The sequence below is a fragment of the Salmo trutta genome, chromosome 8 (assembly GCF_901001165.1).
Source record: "Salmo trutta chromosome 8, fSalTru1.1, whole genome shotgun sequence".
Lineage (NCBI taxonomy): Eukaryota > Metazoa > Chordata > Actinopteri > Salmoniformes > Salmonidae > Salmo > Salmo trutta.
This window is the reverse complement of record NC_042964.1, coordinates 31,281,518-31,302,715: the sequence shown is the minus strand read 5'-3', so window position 1 is coordinate 31,302,715 and position 21,198 is coordinate 31,281,518. Positions and strand designations below refer to the sequence as shown.

General features: G+C 41.7%; 1 protein-coding gene across 1 annotated transcript; it reads left to right on the top strand.

Annotated features, from left to right (window-relative positions):
- The first annotated feature begins 5,577 nt into the window (after window positions 1–5,577).
- Window positions 5,578–15,403, top strand: LOC115198662 (L-lactate dehydrogenase B chain). The gene is made up of 8 exons (XM_029760788.1): window positions 5,578–5,746; window positions 12,143–12,282; window positions 12,571–12,688; window positions 12,906–13,079; window positions 13,329–13,502; window positions 13,873–13,990; window positions 14,385–14,508; window positions 14,673–15,403. The coding sequence occupies exons 2-8, from the start codon at window positions 12,154–12,156 to the stop codon at window positions 14,838–14,840; spliced, it is 1,005 nt and encodes a 334-aa protein (XP_029616648.1). The 5' UTR covers window positions 5,578–5,746; window positions 12,143–12,153; the 3' UTR covers window positions 14,841–15,403.
- Window positions 15,404–21,198: the final 5,795 nt, after the last annotated feature.

The window sequence follows — 21,198 nt, the reverse complement described above, 5'->3', positions numbered from 1 at the left end:
CCTTCCTTCCAAACAACTCAACTTTAGTTTAATCTGTCCACAGAATATTTTGTCAGAAGCGCTGTGGAACATCGAGGTGCTCTTTTGCGAACTTCAGATGTGCAGCAATGTATTTTTTGGACAGCAGTAGCTTCTTCCGTGGTGTCCTCCCATGAACACCATTCTTGTTTAGTGTTTTACGTATCATAGACTCGTCAACAGAGATGTTAGCATGTTCCAGAGATTTCTGTAAGTCTTTATCTGACACTCTAGGATTCTTCTTAACCTCATTGAGCATTCTGCGCTGTGCTCTTCCAGTCGTCTTTGCAGGATGGCCACTCCTAGGGAGAGTAGCAACAGTGCTGAACTTTCTCCATTTATAGACAATTTGTCTTACCGTGGACTGATGAACATCAAGGCTTGTAGAGATACTTTTGTAACCTTTTCCAGCTTTATGCAAGTCAACAATTCTTAATTTTAGGTATTCTGAGATCTCTTTTGTTTGAGGCATGGTTCACATCAGGCAATGCTTCTTGAGAATTGCAAACTCACATTTTGTGAGTATTTTTTTATAGGGCAGGGCAGCTCTACCCAACATCTCCAATCTCATCTCATTGATTGGAGTCCAGGTTAGCTGACTCCTGACTCCAATTAGCTTTTGGAGAAGTCATTAGCCTAGTGGTTCACGTACTTTTTCCAACCTACACTGTGAATGTTTAAATGATGTAATCAATATAGACAAGAAAAATACAATAATTTGTGTGTTATTAGTTTAAGCACATGGTCAATTGTTGTGGCTAAGATGAAGATCAGATCAAATTGTATGACTAATTTATGCAGAAATCCAAGTAATTCCAAAATGTTCTCATAATTTTTCTTGCCACTGTACAGTACAAGTCAAAAGTTTGGACACACCTACTCATTCAAGAGTTTTTCTTTATTTTTACTATTTTCTACATTGTAGAATAATAGTGAAGACATCAAAACGATGAAATAACACACATGGAATCATGTAGTAACCAAAACAGTGTTAAACAAATCAAAATAAATATATTCTTCAAAGTAGCCACCCTTTGCCTTGATGACAGCTTTGCACACTCTTGGCATTCCACTAGCTGCGGGAACTTACTTCCATTCAGCCACAAGAGCATTAGTGAGGTCGGCACTGATTTTGGGCGATTAGGCCTGGCTCGCAGTCGGCGTTCCAATTCATCCCAAAGGTGTTCGTTGGGGGTTGAGGTCAGGGCTCTGTGCAGGCCAGTAAATCATTTCAGTATGAACTTCACTTTATGCACTAGGGCATTGTTATGCTGAAACAGGAAAGGGCCTTCCCCAAACTGTTGCCACAATGTTGGAAGCACAGAATCTTCTATGTCATTGTATGCTTTAGTGTTAAGATTTACCTTCACTGGAACTAAGGGGCCTAGCCTGAACCATAAAAAACAGCCCCAGACCATTATTCCACCTCCACCAAACATTACAGTTGGCATTAAACATTCGGACAGGTCGCATTCTCCTGGCATCCGCCAAACCCAGATTAGTCCATCGGACTGCCAGAGAAAGCGTTTCCAGTGCTCTAGAGTCCAATGGTGGCGACTTTTACACCACTCCAGCCGACACTTGGCATTGCGCATGGTGATCTTAGGCTTGTGTGCGGCTGCTCGGCCATGGAAACCGATTTCATGAAAATTCTGCATTTTGACATGTCCCTCTGTGCACCCTCTGTGACTTCTAGGAGGATTTTAACCCATTTAACCCCAATATTATTTATTTTGTGTGATTAGTGAATCATTTACGCCTGTCCCTCATTTTAAGGTCAACCCTGTTATGTGAACTGAACTCATGTTTTAATATGCTGAAACTAGTCCTTCCATTTTTTTTTTTAAGAAACATTGAACATCTAATAGTCAAATCATAGTGTAAAAGTAGGTGAGATGGTTCTACCTTCTCCATTACAGGCCACTCCAGTAACTCAGGATCATGATTCCCACCACAATTGCAACACCATCGTCCTTCTACACACCATTCTTCAGTATACTCTGTTCATCTACACACGCTTGAAACACACACGCTTGTAACATACGCCGTTACATAACCAAGCTTCACATACATAGGTATTTGCATTTTATCAACAAAAAAAAACAACAGTACCGACAAACCTTCCTCTTTTTCTCCATTCACCCAGCAGTTCAGACGCCGGGAACCAACCACACCATGAATTCTCTTCAGGTATTCAACCTGACCATCCGTCGTCACCCCTGAGATGACTCCTTTGACGGGTGCTCTACTCCGAAGTTCAAAACACAAAACTTCTGTTGTCCGGACTCTTTTGAGGCCCGCTGTAATCTTCCTCTGCTCATCAGAAATACAATTAATAAAAATAAGACCAGTCCTGTTCACTCTGACAGACTCCACTCAACAAACGCACATCCTTGCTCAACAAACTCACTTGCCCAACAAGAAGTGATTCATTATCATTTACACACGTATTCTCCACTCCAACTTAAGACAATTTCCTTTTCGATACTACTGTAGTCCATTCAGAACATTCGTCTTCACCAAATTTACTCGACGCGCTGCTTAATTCAAACTCGGCATCCACTTCCGTCATCCATCCTCCTCTGACCGAACCTCTCATCAACTCACCACTTCCCGTAAGAAAACGTGGATATGTCATAGGGCTACCTCCTTAGTGGGTGACTCGACTTACCACATTCTCTGAATGGAGGGCCCTTCTTTATGGAATTATGTGTAGTCTACTCATGATGACCAGACAGAATTTCAAGGAAATGGGCTCAACAGGGAAATAAGTTATTGGGAGATGTTTGTGTAACAAACTAATAAATAATGTCAACCACAAAAAAAGCTATGAGTGTATCAAGTTTAGACCATGTGTACACCACCATCTTGTCTATTTCAAGTCTTCTCTCATTGATTGAGAAAAGTGTCTGTCAAAATGACATGCAGCACTTTGGGATGGACCCACCTCTCAATTAATGAGAGGACTTGAAATAGACAAGATGGCAGTGAACAAATTATTGGGTTACTTCATGGTGCAAAAAAACATATTTATTTTAATAAAGGAGCATTTTCTAAAATCAAAACAGAGCCCCTGTAACTGGACACAGACATTTATGAGACTCCTGTTTGTACGAATCAAGGACGAAGGCAGCATTGGCGAAAATCTGATATCAACTTTGGAGGGGACAATTACATGAAATTTTCTCAAGAGCAATTCCTGAGGGGGACACCAAAAGTAGTGCTGTAACACATAGCCTACATTGTAATATGGTAAATGTATATTGAGGAACCAAAGAAATAAGGTGTTTGCCGTACTCCTAACTACCGGTACCCAAAACTACACAACTAATCACAACAGCAATACCATTGCCTTTAACAAATCTTAGTTCAGTCACCAGTTTAAGTTGAGAGTGGGGGTATCCATGGCATTTTCCAATTATGTTCCTATTTTACAAGTCAAAAAAATTGAGAACCTTTCATAATGTTGCCAAACAAAGACTCAACAAACTTACCTGAGACTCCCTGTCTCTGCCAGTCTGTCCCCAACTCTGCTGTCTGTGTGCCATCTGTTGCCTGCTCTGCCTAATGACATCATTGTGAAACATTTCCATTAGAATTTCATTTCTTTCTTATGAACATTTTATCAACTAGTCTTTGAGATATTAGGCTACTAGGGTTCTTACTATGCGTTTTGGTGTATTGAAAAATACTCTGATGTCCGTCTTTTATTTTTCTGCCATTTTTCTACCTGGCTGGCTGGCTGGCTACACACACAGTGTGTAGGTTATTTACAGTAGGAGATGGGCTTCTATCATCTTCAATCATTCTATTTGGGCTTCGATCTAAAAGGTAGCTAGCAAATGTGAAACGGATTAAAATGACAAGAGTTGACAGCTTTATGAGTTCACCATTTACACAACATATGCTGCAACCTTTTATAATTTTAATAGTTTGTTTCATATTGGCTGGCTTCCAACAAAAGCTGAATTTGCAAAGCTAGCGAGCACCAATTCAGTTTCAGTGGTGTTTGCTATAATCTTTGCTACCGGGTTAAATAAAGGTGAAATAAAATAAATTAATAAAAGTTCACTTGCGACAATTTAGCTTTTGCAACGAGACCATTAAATATATTTAAGACAATGGTAGAAGAGAGTGTAGTTCTGTTCAGTTTGGATTTCAGTTTATCGCTAACCTTATCACAGGGACTTTGAAGCACTAACTTACATCATCTGCATGCTGATTCCATCTTTGACGACGCCACATAAATGGAATAGGTACTAGCTAGCTTAATAGTTAATATTTGCGCGCTAGCTCTGCATATTCAGCTAGTGTGTGTGTGCGCGATTGACTGGATTAACCTCACGTCAGTTACGTGCATTGAGTGCCTTTCAGACAGTAGATACGACCTCTCTGTTACCTAGCAAGCTAAGGAACTGGCAGTGGATCAAACCATTGTGAGGCAAAGGGTGGGGGGGGTTGCAATCTTTTGAAACTTAAAAACGCGCTATCAAGTGTCTATAATCAGCACAATTGCTTTCATTGCGTATTATTAATATTATTTAAATTACATAGTTATGTTTCAGTGATATATTGGGGGGGACAAATCATATTTTTCCCAGGATGGGGGGGTCGTGTCCCCCCCGGGATTTCCGCCCCTGGAAGGCAGTACTGCCAAGCTAAGGTTGGTTGAAAATTCTCTGTGCTACACCAAACAGTACCTCACCTGTAACTCACAGAATAATTGATACCCCATTTTTGGGGGTTAAATCATAATATCTGGTGTTACAATCTTCAGCTAAGACCATTGCAGCTTGTGAGCTTACTAGGGTTAGGTCTACTTATATTGGAATCACCTGTTGTCAATCACCAGAGGCTTTTAGATTTGCACATGACATATCTCTCCCTCTCTCTCTGTAGGTGCTTGGAATACGCTTTGCCTACAATTTCCCTTTTAATATTAAAGTCCATTAAACACACCTAGTCGGTGTAATAGGCCTATTATATACCTACACAGTCCAATAATAAAACATAGAATAGATACATGCATATAACGTTTTGTAACAACCAAAGATTGAGTCCTGGGAAGTCAAATGTCATTAATGTATTTATATGTACCCGTTATCGCAGAAGAGCAGCCCTTAATTTCCTCTTTTGTGTGTGCAAATGTGTCCCCATGCCAAGGTGAACGTGGTCTAACGGTCATGGCTAGAAGGATACTGCTTAACGTTAAAAGTAGATTTGTTTGCATTTTAGCTAATCCTAACCTTAACCAATTATCCTAACCAGCTACGTTAATTATCTTAATCTGCCGGTGTAAATTCTTAATTTAGTACAAAAAGTCAAATCGGACAAAAACGATATACCATCTTAGCCAAACCCTGTTCCAACGGTCTGTTAACATATTTCTCAATTGCAAAGTCTTCACGTCCTCTCTCCTCATCCTTGCCTTCTCAAAACCTATTGGATGAAAAAGCCAGAGGTGCCGCTCCTCTGACCTTCTCCTCCAATGGGTTTTGAGGAGGCGAGGACGCGAGGAGGAGACAATTGATATTCTTTTCGTGTCAAACTCAGCCAGTGGTGAAGCCCTACTTTGCATCCTCCTCTTTGGCTAAAAACCCTTTTAAACCCCGAACTCCATAAGTGAAGTCACCACGTCCTCTCACTACCTGACTCTCGACGCTGCTTCAATTGCCTGCCTCTTTGGACCAAAAAGGGATATAACCGATCTTTAAAATATATGCAAAAGGTATGTATGTAGCTACCGCCGGTGTTTGCTTTGACTTTGAATGAATTGTTATCATAGTTTTCTATTCTGTTCCGTCATGTGACGCACGACTGACTCATCACTTCGGTGTATGCTCAAAAATGCACGTAGGCCTACACACAATTTTTGGATACGTTCTGTAGCTTGCAACCTGGTTGCAATAGCCTAAATAATGTTCTTGATATTCCTACATGGTTTGGTATTTGACATTTGGAATAGACGATGTAGGCTACGCGAAGCCTAATTGCATGCTGTGTTTTAGCGAGGTGGCCTAACTCCCTATAATAGTCGATCGGTTGTCGTTAAAGGGGTGGATGTCGCTAATTGTACAGGAAACTGACATTTTCCTCGTTGAGTTTCCTGAGCGACTCTGTCTTGAACATGACACAGTTCATGTATTACGGAATGTCATTTGAAGACGTGGTTAATGATTGACTGACGACATGAATATTAGTTTGAACTGTGCAGATTGTTAATGGAATGAGGTTTGTGACAACCTCCACCTCGTTTGTCTAATGTTATAGATGTTCTGCCATCTTGCAGCCGACCAGTGTAAAACACAAAAAAAGCATCCGGCCATCAAGGACGATAGGACTGTTGCGTCAATGTGATTACAAAAGGGTATTAAACATTGGCCTACAAGGATATAGTTACGTATTTTTTAGGGAATTATAATTGACCTATTGTGATATCAGTTATTGCATGTCTGACATCTTGAAGCTTCAATATTTTTTAATTTGATCAAGCCTATTAGTATTAATAGGCCTCTTTAGGGCGAGTCCACGACAGCAAAGCCCAAACATATATTTTTGTTATTTCATACTGTTCAGGCAATTCTCACATAGAAACTTCATTGGGAGGTAGTATGTTTGATATTCTTTTTACATTTGTATCAGAAACCATTTGAGAAGATCATTAAGAGGCCATTTTAGGCCCTTTTTTTTCATATACATGCCTCTTGAAAGACCCTATGATACAGACATCTTGGTGTCATTATACATTTACATTTGAGTAATTTAGCAGACACTTATCCAGAGCGACTAAGTAAGTAATGACTGCATACACTTTTCTGTAGCTACAACACCCCTGTGGGACTCAAACCCAGACGTTGCATCATGCTCTACCAACCGAGCCAACACGGAAGCCATTATGGTCCTTAGTGTGCTCTAAAATATGGATGTCTAGATTCTGAAATGCATTTTGTCACATTGTCTCATGATTTTGTTCATATGATGACATATTGTTTAAAACAGAGTGGGTGCTCTGCAACTTTTAAGTTATGATAAATGTTATGAGCACCACCAACACAGGGAATGGGCAAATTGATTTAAAGGGAACTCCCTCTGCTTGTGATTTGCTGAATGTGCACTCCTAATAGAGGTCTGGGATTGTTTAAAGGAGAAGTTTACTCTATTTGAACCAAATCCTTATTTTTGATGTAAATGGCATTTTATAGACTTTTTGTTGTTGTTGCTATTTCACTTGTTTTTGAAAAACTTACCCCAACAGCAATATCCTTCCTCATGCTCGTTCAGCAGTAGTTGTAGGGGCACAGAAAACATGAACAAAGGCTCCAAAAACACCCCAATACGTCCTTTAAGAAACATCAACACCTTGTTCACTTGCTAGTTGGAACTAGGAAACTAAAAAATGTCTGACTTACTAACTGGTTGAACCTGGCACATGCATAACTACAACCAGTTGTGCAGAACGATTAACTGATATTTTGTTATTTTTCAGTTTTTAAACAACTAATTGCAGTGGTTCAATTTTAATTCCATTTAGTTTTTCTGTGAGCTCAATTCGCACATTGCACTGTTGACTTTGAGACTGGTGTTTTGTGGGTACTATTTAATGAAGCTGCCAGTTGAGGACTTGAGGTGTCTGTTTCTCAAACTAGACACTCTAATGTACTTGTCCTCTTGCTCAGTTGTGCACCGGGGCCTCCATTTCTATTCTGGTTAGAGCCAGTGTGAACTGTTCTGTGAAGGGAGTAGTACACAATGAGATCTTCAGTTTCTTGGCAATTTCTCGCATGGAGATAGCCATCATTTCTCAGAACAAGAATAGACTGACGAGTTTCAGAAGAAAGGTCTTTGTTTCTGGCCTTTTTGAGCCTGTAATCAAACCCACAAATGCTGATGCTCCAGATACTCAACTAGTCTAAAGAAGGCCAGTTTTATTGCTTCTTTAATCAGAACAACAGTTTTCAGCTGTGCTAACATAATTGTAAAAGGGTTTTCTAATGATCAATTAGCCTTTTAAAATAATAAACTTGGATTAGCTAACACAACGTGCCTTTGGAACACAGGTGTGATGTTTTCTGATAATGGGCCTCTGTACGCCCATGTAGATATTCCATAAAAAATCAGCCATTTCCAGCTACAATGGTCATTTACAACATTAACAATGTCTACACTATTTCTGATCAGTTCGTTATTTTAATGGACAAATAACTTGCTGTTCTTTCAAAAACAAGGACCTTTCGAAGTGACCCCGAACTTTTGAACGGTAGTGTATGTGCAAATCCACAGAAACTGAATTACTGACTTTTTTTTATTTTTCCTTCGCTTTAAAGCGTATGCCAAACAAAAACCATTGATTTTCAAACTTCAGCAAACCATACAACTCTACGAACAAGGACTACTTTAGTGGAAGAACTGTGCAGATGCAAACTTTGGTAATGGAATTACGGTATAATCTCTTGCAAGTTGTTATGTGACCATGTTATAACCATACAAAAACAGTTATAAATATCTGTTCTGAATTAAGATGTCGGCAGAAAGAATGGGGTGTTGGCTATGACATGGCACCTTGAGTTGTAAAATATATTTTTGTTATTTACACCTGGTTACAGAATTACGGTAACAGAACTTCATCATTGGTCCCAGATGAATATGTTTTACAGGTTTGGACGTCATGACCATATGCCTGTTGAAGGGAGGACGGTAGCAGGTGACCCAACTGTGGTGTGACTTATGATTTCCCATTGCAGCCAATTCAGTTGCAGTAATTCCGTTACAGATTGTTGGGTAATTCCGTTGCTAATTTGTTAACTCGCAATTCCCTTTAACTTAAATCATAAACACAATTGATATCAGTAAAATCTAGTTGGTAGGTCTACCATTACTTGTTACTTATGTAAACTTTCATTATTCTCCCTCGTGAGGGTCAGAATTGAGAAAGTATCTTAGATATGTTCGTAACGGAATCACAAGGTAATATTTCTTACATTTACAGAAGGTAAACCATTTCTCAAATTAAACATACATTATTGTGTTTTGCTGTATTTCTGTAACATTGTAATATTTTTTTATGGTAGGTGTTTTTATGACCCCTTTTCTATCTGTTTATCCAGAAATCAAAGACTTTACTTATGCCAAATTTTTAAGATGGAAAGTGGTTGAAAAATGTATTTATGCCTTCATTTCCCCAAATATAGACTTAGCTGTCATTTGACACCCACTTTTGATATGCTCCTATGAACTTCATATGTTGGTGCTCATGGGTCCATTTTGATGGCAATGCTAACTTTTCCCCCCAAAATTAACAAAAATAAGCAAAATCATCAAGGGTACTTTTGAGATTCATTCATATTTTTCATGTTTAATGTGAACATCTTTATTTCAGAATCTAGAAATACTCCATATTTTAGAGTTTTATATAAGGATTATAATGAAACCAAGATGTTGTCTGTATTATGTGTGATTCACGGATCATGGGATCTTACAAGAGGCACGTATGGGCCTAAAATGGAAACTTTCATTATGATTTTCAAAAAAATGACTTGTGATAAAATTAAAGCATGTTATTAAACGACCTTCCTCCCAATGAATTTTCTATGTGATAATTGCCAGAACAAACTGAGATCTACATTTTTATTCGGGTCTTCCTGGTGTGAAATCGCCCTATAGGCCTCTATGATAAGCTACTAGAACATCACGTATTTGAAATGCTATGTTATAGCTACACAACACAATGTCTCTTGGAATTGCCCCTTCACAGTCCACTGTGAATAGGCAGCCTCTGACACCAGCCATAGTGCCGTTATCCACCCATTTTGTCAAGAATTTTGTTAGCCAATTTCTATAGTATTGTTCTGTGATTGACTGACCAGGTGAACACATTGCGCCTAATGGACAAGCCTCTGATTCCCTCTCTCGCCGTGTCTAGACTTGACCGTTCATGCAGCTTTAGTATTCTGATCATAGTTCTGATCATGGGATTCTGACCGCGTCTTGCGTCTACGCCTGCATTTAAATGTCTACTGTGACCAGAGTGTGTCCGGATTCCCTTTTCGCACGCTATGTTCAAGTGCCAGTATGCATTCTACAAACGGTGGAATAGGCAAAATATTATAACACAACAGCTGATGGCAGTAGACCAGATCTGAACACAATCAGACCACAAGTGACTTTTGTGTATCTAGACCCATCTTTTCAATGTGATCTTCGTATTTTGATAGCAGAAGTTGCATGCAAGTGACAAGTGTAGACATGACCTATCTTCCATGTCCTGTCGACCTTGTTCAGATATGGTTAATGGGTGATTCCTCACAAAATACCTTTTTTTTTTTTTTTTTGTCCGAAATATAATTCATAGAAGGGTCTTTTTGGAGGAAGGATGTTGACACATATTTAACATTTGTATCTTAAGGCATAATTGAGAAATAATTTAATTGAAGTTGGAATATTTACAGGCATATCAAGGTTCCAGAGTGGGATCTCGGATACTTTTAGTTATGATCCAATTTGTAAGCATTACCAACACAGAGTGAATGTGAAAATGGATTCAAAATGATTGTCTACACCTGTTGTTTAAGCCGCATGTGGCAAATTAATATTTGAATTGTTTGCCAACTGTAGTAACTGCCTCACATGGACATGCAATAGGCTAGATATTTGCGATTATGTGAACAGAGCAACTCCCAACTCTGCGTATTCTCTGGTCCAGGAGGACCTCGGGGGACCTTCTGGTTGGACAGGGGGGGGGAATCTGGGGCTGTGGAAGTAGGATGGCTCCCTGCTGCCTTTGATCTGTGGTAGGCCTTGCATTGGCCTGCTCTGCTTTATCCTACCCTGGCATGATCACTACTTGGTGGTATCTGGCGACAAGGAACCTTGCCAGACAAAGCAAGTATCCTGTTTGATCAAGATTGTTAGTTTGATAACCAGGCAATGTCCAGTCATTGTGATTGCCTTATGAAATCACCCTGGCTTAGTTGTTGCTTTATATTGTTCCGTATGTCTTGCCAGGATATTCTAGTAAAAATGATGATGGGACAAAGTTATTGTCCTTGGGTTTTGATAGTTAACTAACTACTCGTGTGTTTAATTGGTAGGGACTGCTCAGTAAGGAAGGTTGTAATGGTAGGATGTCCAGGCTTTTGATTCCAAAGATCCTCTCCTATAAATGTTTGAAGCTGTATTGTACTGTTGGTCTCCTGCTGGGGTTTAAACTGTGTGTGGGTGTAGGCCTACATGCTGCGGGTTAGTGAGTTCTGCGGTTGGTTGCGTGCCAAATCAGCAGGACTTAAGTTGACCAACAATGGTTTGAAGCAATGCCAGTTTACTAGTCTTAAATTGGGCTACAGTATATCAAACAGTATACACTAACTGCACTGGAGTAGCTATGGAAAACAATAGCAGGACATTTTAGAAATGTGACCTTTAACCCACTATACACTATGCAAAATGGTTTCCAAATGGTTACGAAATGCGTGTCTAAACAAGACCTTTGGCCCTTGGACTCAAACACTAGGGATAGACAGCCTACACTAAATAGTATCTTAACCTATTTCAATTACTTTCAAGGACATTTTGAAGCAAGTATTTGGATATATTTTCTTTGAAAATAGGCTACAAGTAGTTGAATATTCAGAATGCATTTTCAAATATTTAAATACTTCATGCATTTGAACCCAGGTCTGTTTGGTCCTAGGTGTATTTGAAGTAATGTATTAGGAAGTTAGTAGTTTAGGCTATTTATCAGAAGTTTATTTGAAAATATTTCAAAAGTAGCTGATTTTGACCACATTTAAAGAAAAAAATACTTAAATATGCATTTATTTGAACCCAAGTTTGACTAGGATATTGGTTTTGACTCAGTCTGGAGTAAATCAATTAAATACAGCAGTGTTTGTTTGATTGGCTTAAGAAATGCATTCCTTGGGCTAGATTCCCAGACACAGATTAAGCCTATGCCTGGACTAAAGAGCGTGCTCAGTGTTGAGGCAAAAGCACGATTACCTCACACAGAATTTCACACACTGTGATCTTGGACCAGGTTTCCCTTTGAATATTTATTTTCTCTCAGTAGACTAACCTTGATAACTAGACTAAAGGTTTAACCATCTCCTTCCTTCGCTCCCTCCTCCAGCGTCGTGGATCATGTCGTCTGTGATGCAGAAGTTGATCACCCCCATGGCCAGCGGCCCTGCTGAGCCCCCCAGGAACAAGGTGACCGTGGTGGGGGTGGGCATGGTGGGCATGGCCTGTGCCGTCAGCATCCTCCTCAGGGTAAGTATGACTATATCACTGTCTTACTATTACTTTACAACTGCATTACTACTCTTACTATTGTGTTGTTAGTACTTTACAAGTACATTAGTCCTAATTTACTTTACCTCTGAATTACTACTACTATTGTGATACCAACAAATAGTTACTACTCAGTTATTATGTAGGCTGGTTGTATTTGTGGATTTTACCATATCATTTCTAAGTAAATACCAGGTATTCATGACCAAACTATCCTTCTGGCCCTTCTTTCCACCCCTACCTTCTCCCTCCTCCTCCTTCCTGTAGGACTTGGCTGATGAGCTGGCTCTGGTTGATGTGATGGAGGATAAGCTGAAGGGAGAGATGATGGACCTGCAGCACGGCAGCCTCTTCCTAAAGACATCTAAAATAGTCGCTGACAAAGGTAAGAGAATCCCCCTTGTGTGTATGCCACTGGAGTGGTTCAGAGCAAAAAAGGCGGATTATGTATGCATGTATTTTGCCATTGCAAGTGTAATGCAGCTTGTTTTGAAACCAGTTTAAGGTTGATTGCGTCTCATTGATGGCCATTTAGACTCCCCCCCTCTGCTAAATGGGAAAAGTCTACGCAATTAAATTGCTCTTTCCCTATCTCTGTCCAGACTATGCCGTGACTGCAAACTCCCGCATCGTGGTTGTGACCGCTGGCGTGCGTCAGCAGGAGGGAGAGAGCAGGCTCAACCTGGTCCAGAGGAACGTCAACATCTTCAAACACATCATCCCCCAGATCGTCAAACACTCCCCCAACTGCACCCTTATCGTGGTGTCCAACCCAGGTACACACACACACTGACAATTTAAATCTTGGACACAAGGTAACTTGATTCCATCATTATCCCCTAGACTGCATTGGCCAACCCAGTTCCAACATTCCACCCTTACCAACAGTATCACACCACTCCACAATTCAAGATAAGAGAGAGGGTACTGTGACAACAGTGGGTGGCAGGGATGGGCAGTCGATCATTAACGTTGTCAAGGGTGTGTGTGTGTTTGACCATATCCCTGTCTCTCCCTACCCCTAGTGGATGTGCTGACCTATGTGACATGGAAGTTGAGCGGCCTGCCCAAACACCGTGTCATCGGCAGCGGCACCAACCTGGACTCCGCCCGCTTCCGTTTTCTGATGGCTGAGCGCCTGGGCATCCATGCCACCAGCTTCAACGGATGGGTGCTGGGAGAACACGGCGATACCAGCGGTGGGTAGGGGTGACGATGATGGTGATTGGTCCTGGTAGAGCACAGAGACACCATCGGTGGGGATGATGTCAGTGGAGTGCATACTTTAGTGGGAATCTGAGCACATGTGTGAACTTCTTGTCACACCCAGTAAACCACACCCAGTTGGCAGCTTTAACAGCTTTTAAAACAAAAGTACTTGTTTTGGCATTGTTACATCACTCTGCACATCCAGTTATCTGTCAGAAATAATGAGTGAGTTGAGTCTGCTTGTGTTTAATTTTTTGGGGGGGGAAATCTGAATATCTTCTGTGTAAAATAATAAATATCTCTCTGTGTGTGTGTGTGTGTGTGTGTGTGTGTGTGTGTGTGTGTGTGTGTGTGTGTTAGTCCCTGTGTGGAGCGGTGTCAGCGTAGCTGGAGTCAACCTGCAGAAGCTGAACCCAGAGTTTGGCCTTGACGGAGACAAGGAGGACTGGAAGGCCACCCATAAGGAAGTGGTCGACAGGTAAATACCCGAAACCTATCCCCAGCTCCATCCAGAGTCTAAATATGTACCTCTGCCTCCACCTAGAGCTCGTAGTACAGCTAGAGTTTACACCATACTGCTCACCACCTTCTGATTCATTCATATCTACTGGAGCTGTCAAGGTGTAAGGGCTCAAATTAAGGACGAGATCAAGCTGGGCTAATTTTTGGTATCATTAATATAACTAGTTCTACTGACATTGTGTACTAGAATAAGTATCAAAGCCCGCCCTCACATTTTTATTTTGCATTAAACTTTTATTTGAGTTAACGTTCATACAGGTTCACCTCATTGAGAGAGTTTTACCTGTTCAAGATCGCAACAGTTGGACGTAGATGCTGACTGACAGGGATTGTTTTGTGTGCTCCTCCAGTGCCTATGAGGTGATCAAGCTGAAGGGGTATACCAACTGGGCCATCGGCCTGAGTGTGGCTGATCTCACTGAGAGCATCATCAAGAACATGAGCAGGATCCACCCTGTCTCCACCATGGTCAAGGTGACGGGATAACACACAGACACATGCGTGCAGACACACGCACAGTTACACACGCACAATGTGCATGTGAACACACACGCACACACACACACACAAAGAGCGAGAGAGTGAATCTAACACATTTCTACGTGATAATGACTGACAGCTGTGTTTTGTTTCCCCAGGACATGTATGGAATTGGCGAGGAGGTGTTCCTGTCCCTGCCATGCGTGCTGAACAGCAATGGAGTGGGCAGCGTGATCAACATGACCCTGACCGACGCTGAGGTGGGCCAGCTGAAGAAAAGTGCAGACACACTCTGGGGCATCCAGAAGGACCTCAAGGACGTCTAGAGACACACATCTACCCTTCCTCCCTCCGTTCCCGATGCAGTCAATCCCATACCCAGTTTCACCCGTCCTCCGATCTACTGTATCCATCTCCCTTTCGTCTTAATCTACTGGTATACATTCTTCCTTTACCCCCCCCATCCTTTTGTAGGATGAGGTTACTGTGTTGTTTCTGTGCTAGGTACTGTGTGAACCAGTATGACTATGTACCCTCATTGGATTCATGTGTTGAAGCTATTGTACTACGATCAAAAAGTGTTGGCTTTATCCTCCATTTGCACTTTCTTGACGCACTGTTCTGTTCACTTCCTGTCAGGAGCGCAGAAACAAAGACCCTATAACTGGGTCTCCTCCTGTCGGGGAGCAGTGGTGTTGGTTATTGTGCGAGATGTTCAGTCTGACATTGATTGCCAGAAAGAAACAAAGGGGGGGAGAGAGGGCAGAAGTGGAATCAATCGAAACGGCCTGCTTTAGTAATTTTTTTTATTTTTTACATACTGTAACACCCATGTTTGTGTAATGAATGACGACAACCAATGAGTAATTTAATAAACACTTTAACCTTATGAAGCATGTTATTGTGTCCAATGACATAAATGTTCCTCAATAAACTAGGCTACACAATGCCTCCTGCTGTTAGTAGCAATATCTAAGTAATCTGACATTTAAAAAAATGATGAGTGACATGTAGAAGGAAATCCAGGTCCCTTGTCAAACTTTTATTCACATAAACCGTCAAATTAATTTGGACAATATTTTCAGTAAAATAACATTCTGTTAAGTAGCCAAAAGTACTGCATGTTAACATCGCTTTTCTTCCCCAACCAACAAATTAAGGCCCTGTCCACTTTTTAGTGGTTGCTGAAATGAGTCTAGCTGATTCAAGACAATTACACTATGTGGCCAAAAGTATGTGGATACCCCTTCAAATTAGTGGCTTTGGCTATTTCAGCCACACCTGTCAACAAAGCTGTCTGTCCTCGGTTGCAATACTCACTACCGAGTTCCAAACTGCCTCTGGAGGCAATGTCAGCACAATAACTGTTCGTCGGGAGCTTCATGAAATCGGTTTCCATGGCTGAGCAGCCGCACACAAGCCTAAGATCCCCATGCTCAATGCCGAGCGTCGGCTAGAGTGGTGTAAAACTCGTCGCCATTGGACTCTGGAGCAGTGGAAATGTGTTCTCTGGAGTGATGAATCACGCTTCACCATCTGGCAGTCGGAAGGACGAATCTGGGTATGGCGGATGCCAGGAGAACGCTACCTGCCCGACTGCATAGTGCCAGCTAAAGTTTGGTGATGGAAAAATAATGCTCTGGGGTGGTTTTCATGGTTCGGGCTAGGCCCCTTAGTTCCAGTGAAGGGAAATCTTAATGCTACAGCATTCTAGACAATTCTGTGCTTCCAACTTTGTGGCAACAGTTTTGGGAAGGCCCTTTCCTCTTTCAGCATGACAATGCCTCCGTGCACAAAGCGAGGTCCATACAGAAATGGTTTGTTGAGATCGGTGTGGAAGAACTTGACTGGTTTGCACAGAGCCCTGACCTCAACCCCATAGGACACCTTTGGAATTAATTGGAACGCCGACTGCGAGCCAGGCCTAATCGCCCAACATCAGTGCCTGACCTCACTAATGCGCTTGTGGCTGAATGGAAGCAATTCCCTGCAGCAATGTTCCAACATCTAGTGGAAAGCCTTCCCAGAAGAGTGGAGGCTGTTATAGCAGCAAAGGAGGGACCAAATATATATTAATGCCCATTATTTTGGAATGAGATGTTCGACGAGCAGGTATCCACATACTTTTGGTCATGTAGTGTACTTTTGGAGATTGAGTGTATTTTCCTCATTGTCATTACATGGTTTAATAATTACATCACACAAGACATGTACAAAACTTTTATTCAGCAGACTTGTATTTTCCAAACCCACCTTATAAGTAGACAATATGACACACAAACTTTACCTCACGAGTGAATGGTTATAACGATGCTGCTATAACTGCTATAACTTAAGCAACTGACCATCTCCATTGTTTAAACATTAGTTCCTTCTTGGGAAGGAACCAATTTAGGCAGGAACTTCTAGTTCTCTGAAGTAGAGTAGAATAGGCAACAGTTTGCTTGTCCTGGATCTTATGAGGTTGGCCTTAGATGTGTTAAATATGTTGCGCTTTCCAAATCGGAGCCCAAACGGGTTGAAGTTGAATTTGCTGGTCCGAGTTAAACGATGTTTGCAGATAATGTGTCGCTGGTCTTCATCACTCTCTTTCAAAAGGTAACAAAGGTTCGCATCGTCAGGTAAATTCGCACTGACAACCTTGCTTCTCATCACAACAGAGTGCCCCTCTTGCGCCTTAGCAGGTGTATGTCCTGAGAAAAGAGAGAGCATCAAATTATAAAATCGAATTTTCTTTTATTACTTTTGGATATTAAAAAGTTTGGCTCAGGACATTATGAGAAGAAAATGAACCTATAAGAAATCAAAAAGTAATTAGACTATATCAAATCAAGAAATTACCTGGGATATCCGTCCACCCAAATCCTGGAGTTGGAGTCCCCCATGTTCCATACTGGCGAATTATCGCACAAACCAGGAAAAATGCCAGCATTCTCATTCTGTCAAAATCCAAGTGATCACACTTCGCATCCAACCAATGCAGCAAGAAACAATATGTGGTCATCGACACTAAGCTGTCTGTCTTTGATGCATGACGTGTATTCTCTGCCTTTTATATTTCCGTCTGTATGCACCGGATTGTTGGGAGCGAGATGACAGCGGATGAGTAGCGTTCGCGGCGCTGTCCAGTGTTTAGTGGTGTTGAATAATTCATTACCTTCTAGGAAATGTTGACAATCCGCGCCAAGGGATGACTTTTCTCTGAAAATGTGACTGTCAGATGTGGTCATTGTTGAATTGATGCAGTTTGCTAGAGTGCATGAGAGGTTTGAGGGATATGGGAAGATTTTGGCCAGCAGAGACATCCATATAAATTACTTCACCCATGATTGATTCTTGTTGGGCCATCAGAAGTGGATGCATTCTATTTGACCAACATTCAACCCCATGCTTAAAACACAACTCATTCAGGATGCATGGGGGTGCCAAGTGTTTGCGAAGCCAACACAACATATGAGGACTATTTCTGGGAATGAAACCCAGATTATTTAATGAGAAATTATGCCATATACCACCAATATGCCTACCTATAGGCTAAACCACCTATAGGCTAGGCAATATTGAGAAATAGGACTATGGGGGTGCCAAGCAAAAATTAAGCAGGAAGCACCAGTGACTCGGTCTATAAAAAAGTGCTCAGATGAAGCAGATGCTAAACTACAGGACTGTTTTGCTATCACAGACTGGAATATATTTGCGATTCTTCCGATGGCGATTCTTCCGAGAAGTATACCATATCAGTCACTGGCTTGATCAATAAATGCATTGAGGACATTGTCCCCACAGTGACTGTATGTACATACCCCAACCTTAAGCCATGGATTACAGGCAAAATTCGCACTGAGCTAAAGGGTAGAGCTGCCGCTTTCAAGGAGAGGGACTCTAACCCGGAAGCTTCTAAGAAATCCTGCTATGCCTTCCGACGAACCATCAAACAGGCAAAGCGTACTACGATGCTCGTCGGATGTGGCAGGGCTTGCAAACTATTACAGACTACAAAGGGAAGCACAGCCAAGAGCTGCCCAGTGACACAAGCCTACCAGACGAGCTAAATAACTTTGATGCTCGCTTTGAGGCAAGTAACACTGAAACATGCATCAGATGTTCCAAGCTCGCAGCAGCCGATGTGAGTAAGACCTTTAAACAGGTCAACATTCACAAGGCCGCTGGGGTAGACAGTTTACCAGGATGTGTACTCCTAGCATACGCTGACCAACTGGCAAGTGTCTTCACTGACATTTTCAACCTTTCCCTGTCTGAGTCTGTAATACCAACATGTTTCAAGCAGACCACCATAGTCCCTGTTCCCAAGAACACTAAGGTAACCTGCCTAAATGACTACCGACCCGTAGCACTCACGTCTGTAGCCATGAAGTGCTTTGAAAAGCTGGTCATTGCTCACACCATTATCCCAGAAACCCTAGACCCACTCCAATTTGCATACCGCACCAACAGATCGACAGATGATGCAATCTCTATTACATGCCACACTGCCCTTTCCCACCTGGACAAAAGGAACACCTATGTGAGAATGCTATTCATTGACTACAGCTCAGTGTTCAACACCATAGTGCCCTCAAAGCTCATCACTAAGCTAAGGACACTGGGACTAAAAACCTCCCTCTGCAACTATATCCTGGACTTCCTGACGGGCTGCCCCCAGGTGGTAAGGGTAGGTAGCAACACATCTGCCACGCTGATACTCAACACGGGGGTCCCTCAGGGGTGCGTGCTCAGTCCCCTCCTGTACTCCCTGTTCACTCATGACTGCACGGCCAGGCACGACTCCAACACTATCGTTAAGTTTGCTGATGACACAACAGTGGTAGGCCTGATCACCGACAACAATGAGACAGCCTATAGGGAGGAGGTCAGAGACCTGACCGTGTGGTGCAAGGACAACAACCTCTCCCTCAATGTGATCAAGACAAAGGAGATGATTGTGGAAAACAGGAAAAGGAGGACCGAACATGCCCCCATTGTCATCGACGGGGCTGTAGTGGAGCAGGTTGAGAGCTTCAAGTTTCTTGGCGTCCACATCACCAACAAACTAACATGGTCCAAGCACACCAAGACAGTCGTGAAGAGGGCACGACAAAACCTATTCCCCCTCAGGAGACTGAAAAGATTTGGCATGGGTCCTCAGATCCTGAAAAGGTTTTACAGCTGCACCATCGAGAGCATCCTGACTGGTTGCATCACTGCCTGGTATGGCAACTGCTCGGCCTCCGACCGCAAGGCACTACAGAGGGTAGTGTGTATGGCCCAGTACATCACTGGGGCCAAGCTTCCTGGCATCCAGGACTTCTATACCAGGCGGTGTCAGCGGAAGGCCCTAAAAATTGTCAAAGACTCCAGCCACTCTAGTCATAGACTGTTCTCTCTGCTACCGCACGGCAAGCGGTACCGGAGCGCCAAGTCTAGGTCCAAGAGGCTTTGTAACAGCTTGTACTCCCAAGCCATAAGACTGCTGAACAGCTAATCAAATGCCTACCCAGATTTTTTGCATTGCCCCCCCTACGCTTCTGCTACTCTCTGTTATTATCTATGCATAGCCACTTTAATTACTCTACCTACATGTACATAATTACCTCAATTACCTTGACACCGGTGCCCCCCGCACATTGACTCTGTACCAGTACCCCCTGAATAAATCCCCACTATTGTTATTTACTGCTGCTCTTTTATTATTAGTTATTCTCATCTTTTACTTTTTGGGGGGATTTTCTTAAAACTGCATTGTTGGTTAAGGGCTTGTTAGTAAGCATTTCACTGTAAGGTCTACACCTGTTGTATTCGGCGCAAGTGACAAATAAAATTTGATTTGATTTTGATGCGCTTGACAAGGCTACATGGACTGAACATGGATTAAGAGCGAGGTCAGGTTTCAATGTGTGCATACACTACACAGCCCTAACACTTGGCTGTCACTGAATGAGGAGGAGCAAAGTTCAAGCAAACATTGCGTCACGTATAGCCTTCTGCGTGATCGTCTACCTAGGTTTTGTTTTTGTCGCAATGAGATTTTCCCTAACATAAACTATTGTTTCAAAACAAAAGTGTAATTTGTGTAATTATTTAGGCTATTGTAATTAATGTCGAGGTCCCTCAATTGCAGACATATGATATGCATGATAATAAAACTCCAGTAGGCCTAATATAGTCTACATCGCCAAAATAAGGAACCGTAGCCCTTTAAATAGTAGGGTGAAATTCATAATATAAATAATAAACATTTGCATTTTTATGTAAAAAATACAATATCCAAACGTGAATGACTATTTCTTATATCATGAATTTGGTGTCCTGTTTAAGGTTAGGGAAACCACAGAATAATGACTGTAAAACTTTGATTTATAATTTATGTAGGATCTTCATTTTTGATCACTCTTTTGTTGCTGAGAATTGTCCTGCATAGCAGGAAATGCAAACTTGTGGTGTATTTGAGTTTTAAAAAGGCTTCGAAAGTTTGTAATTTCCAGTAACGAAAAACGTATCAACCCCCATAAAAATCTCCATTCATTATAATCCACATAATAATTCTTATTTCCTATTGCTGCAGGATTATTTTCCTACTGTAGCAAACTGGCTCAAATTAAGATTCTATATCTGTATATTCTCCACTTTTGCTCACTATTGGCTTTGTCAAAACATTACTCTTGATGTCTGTGTGTGGACTTCAGT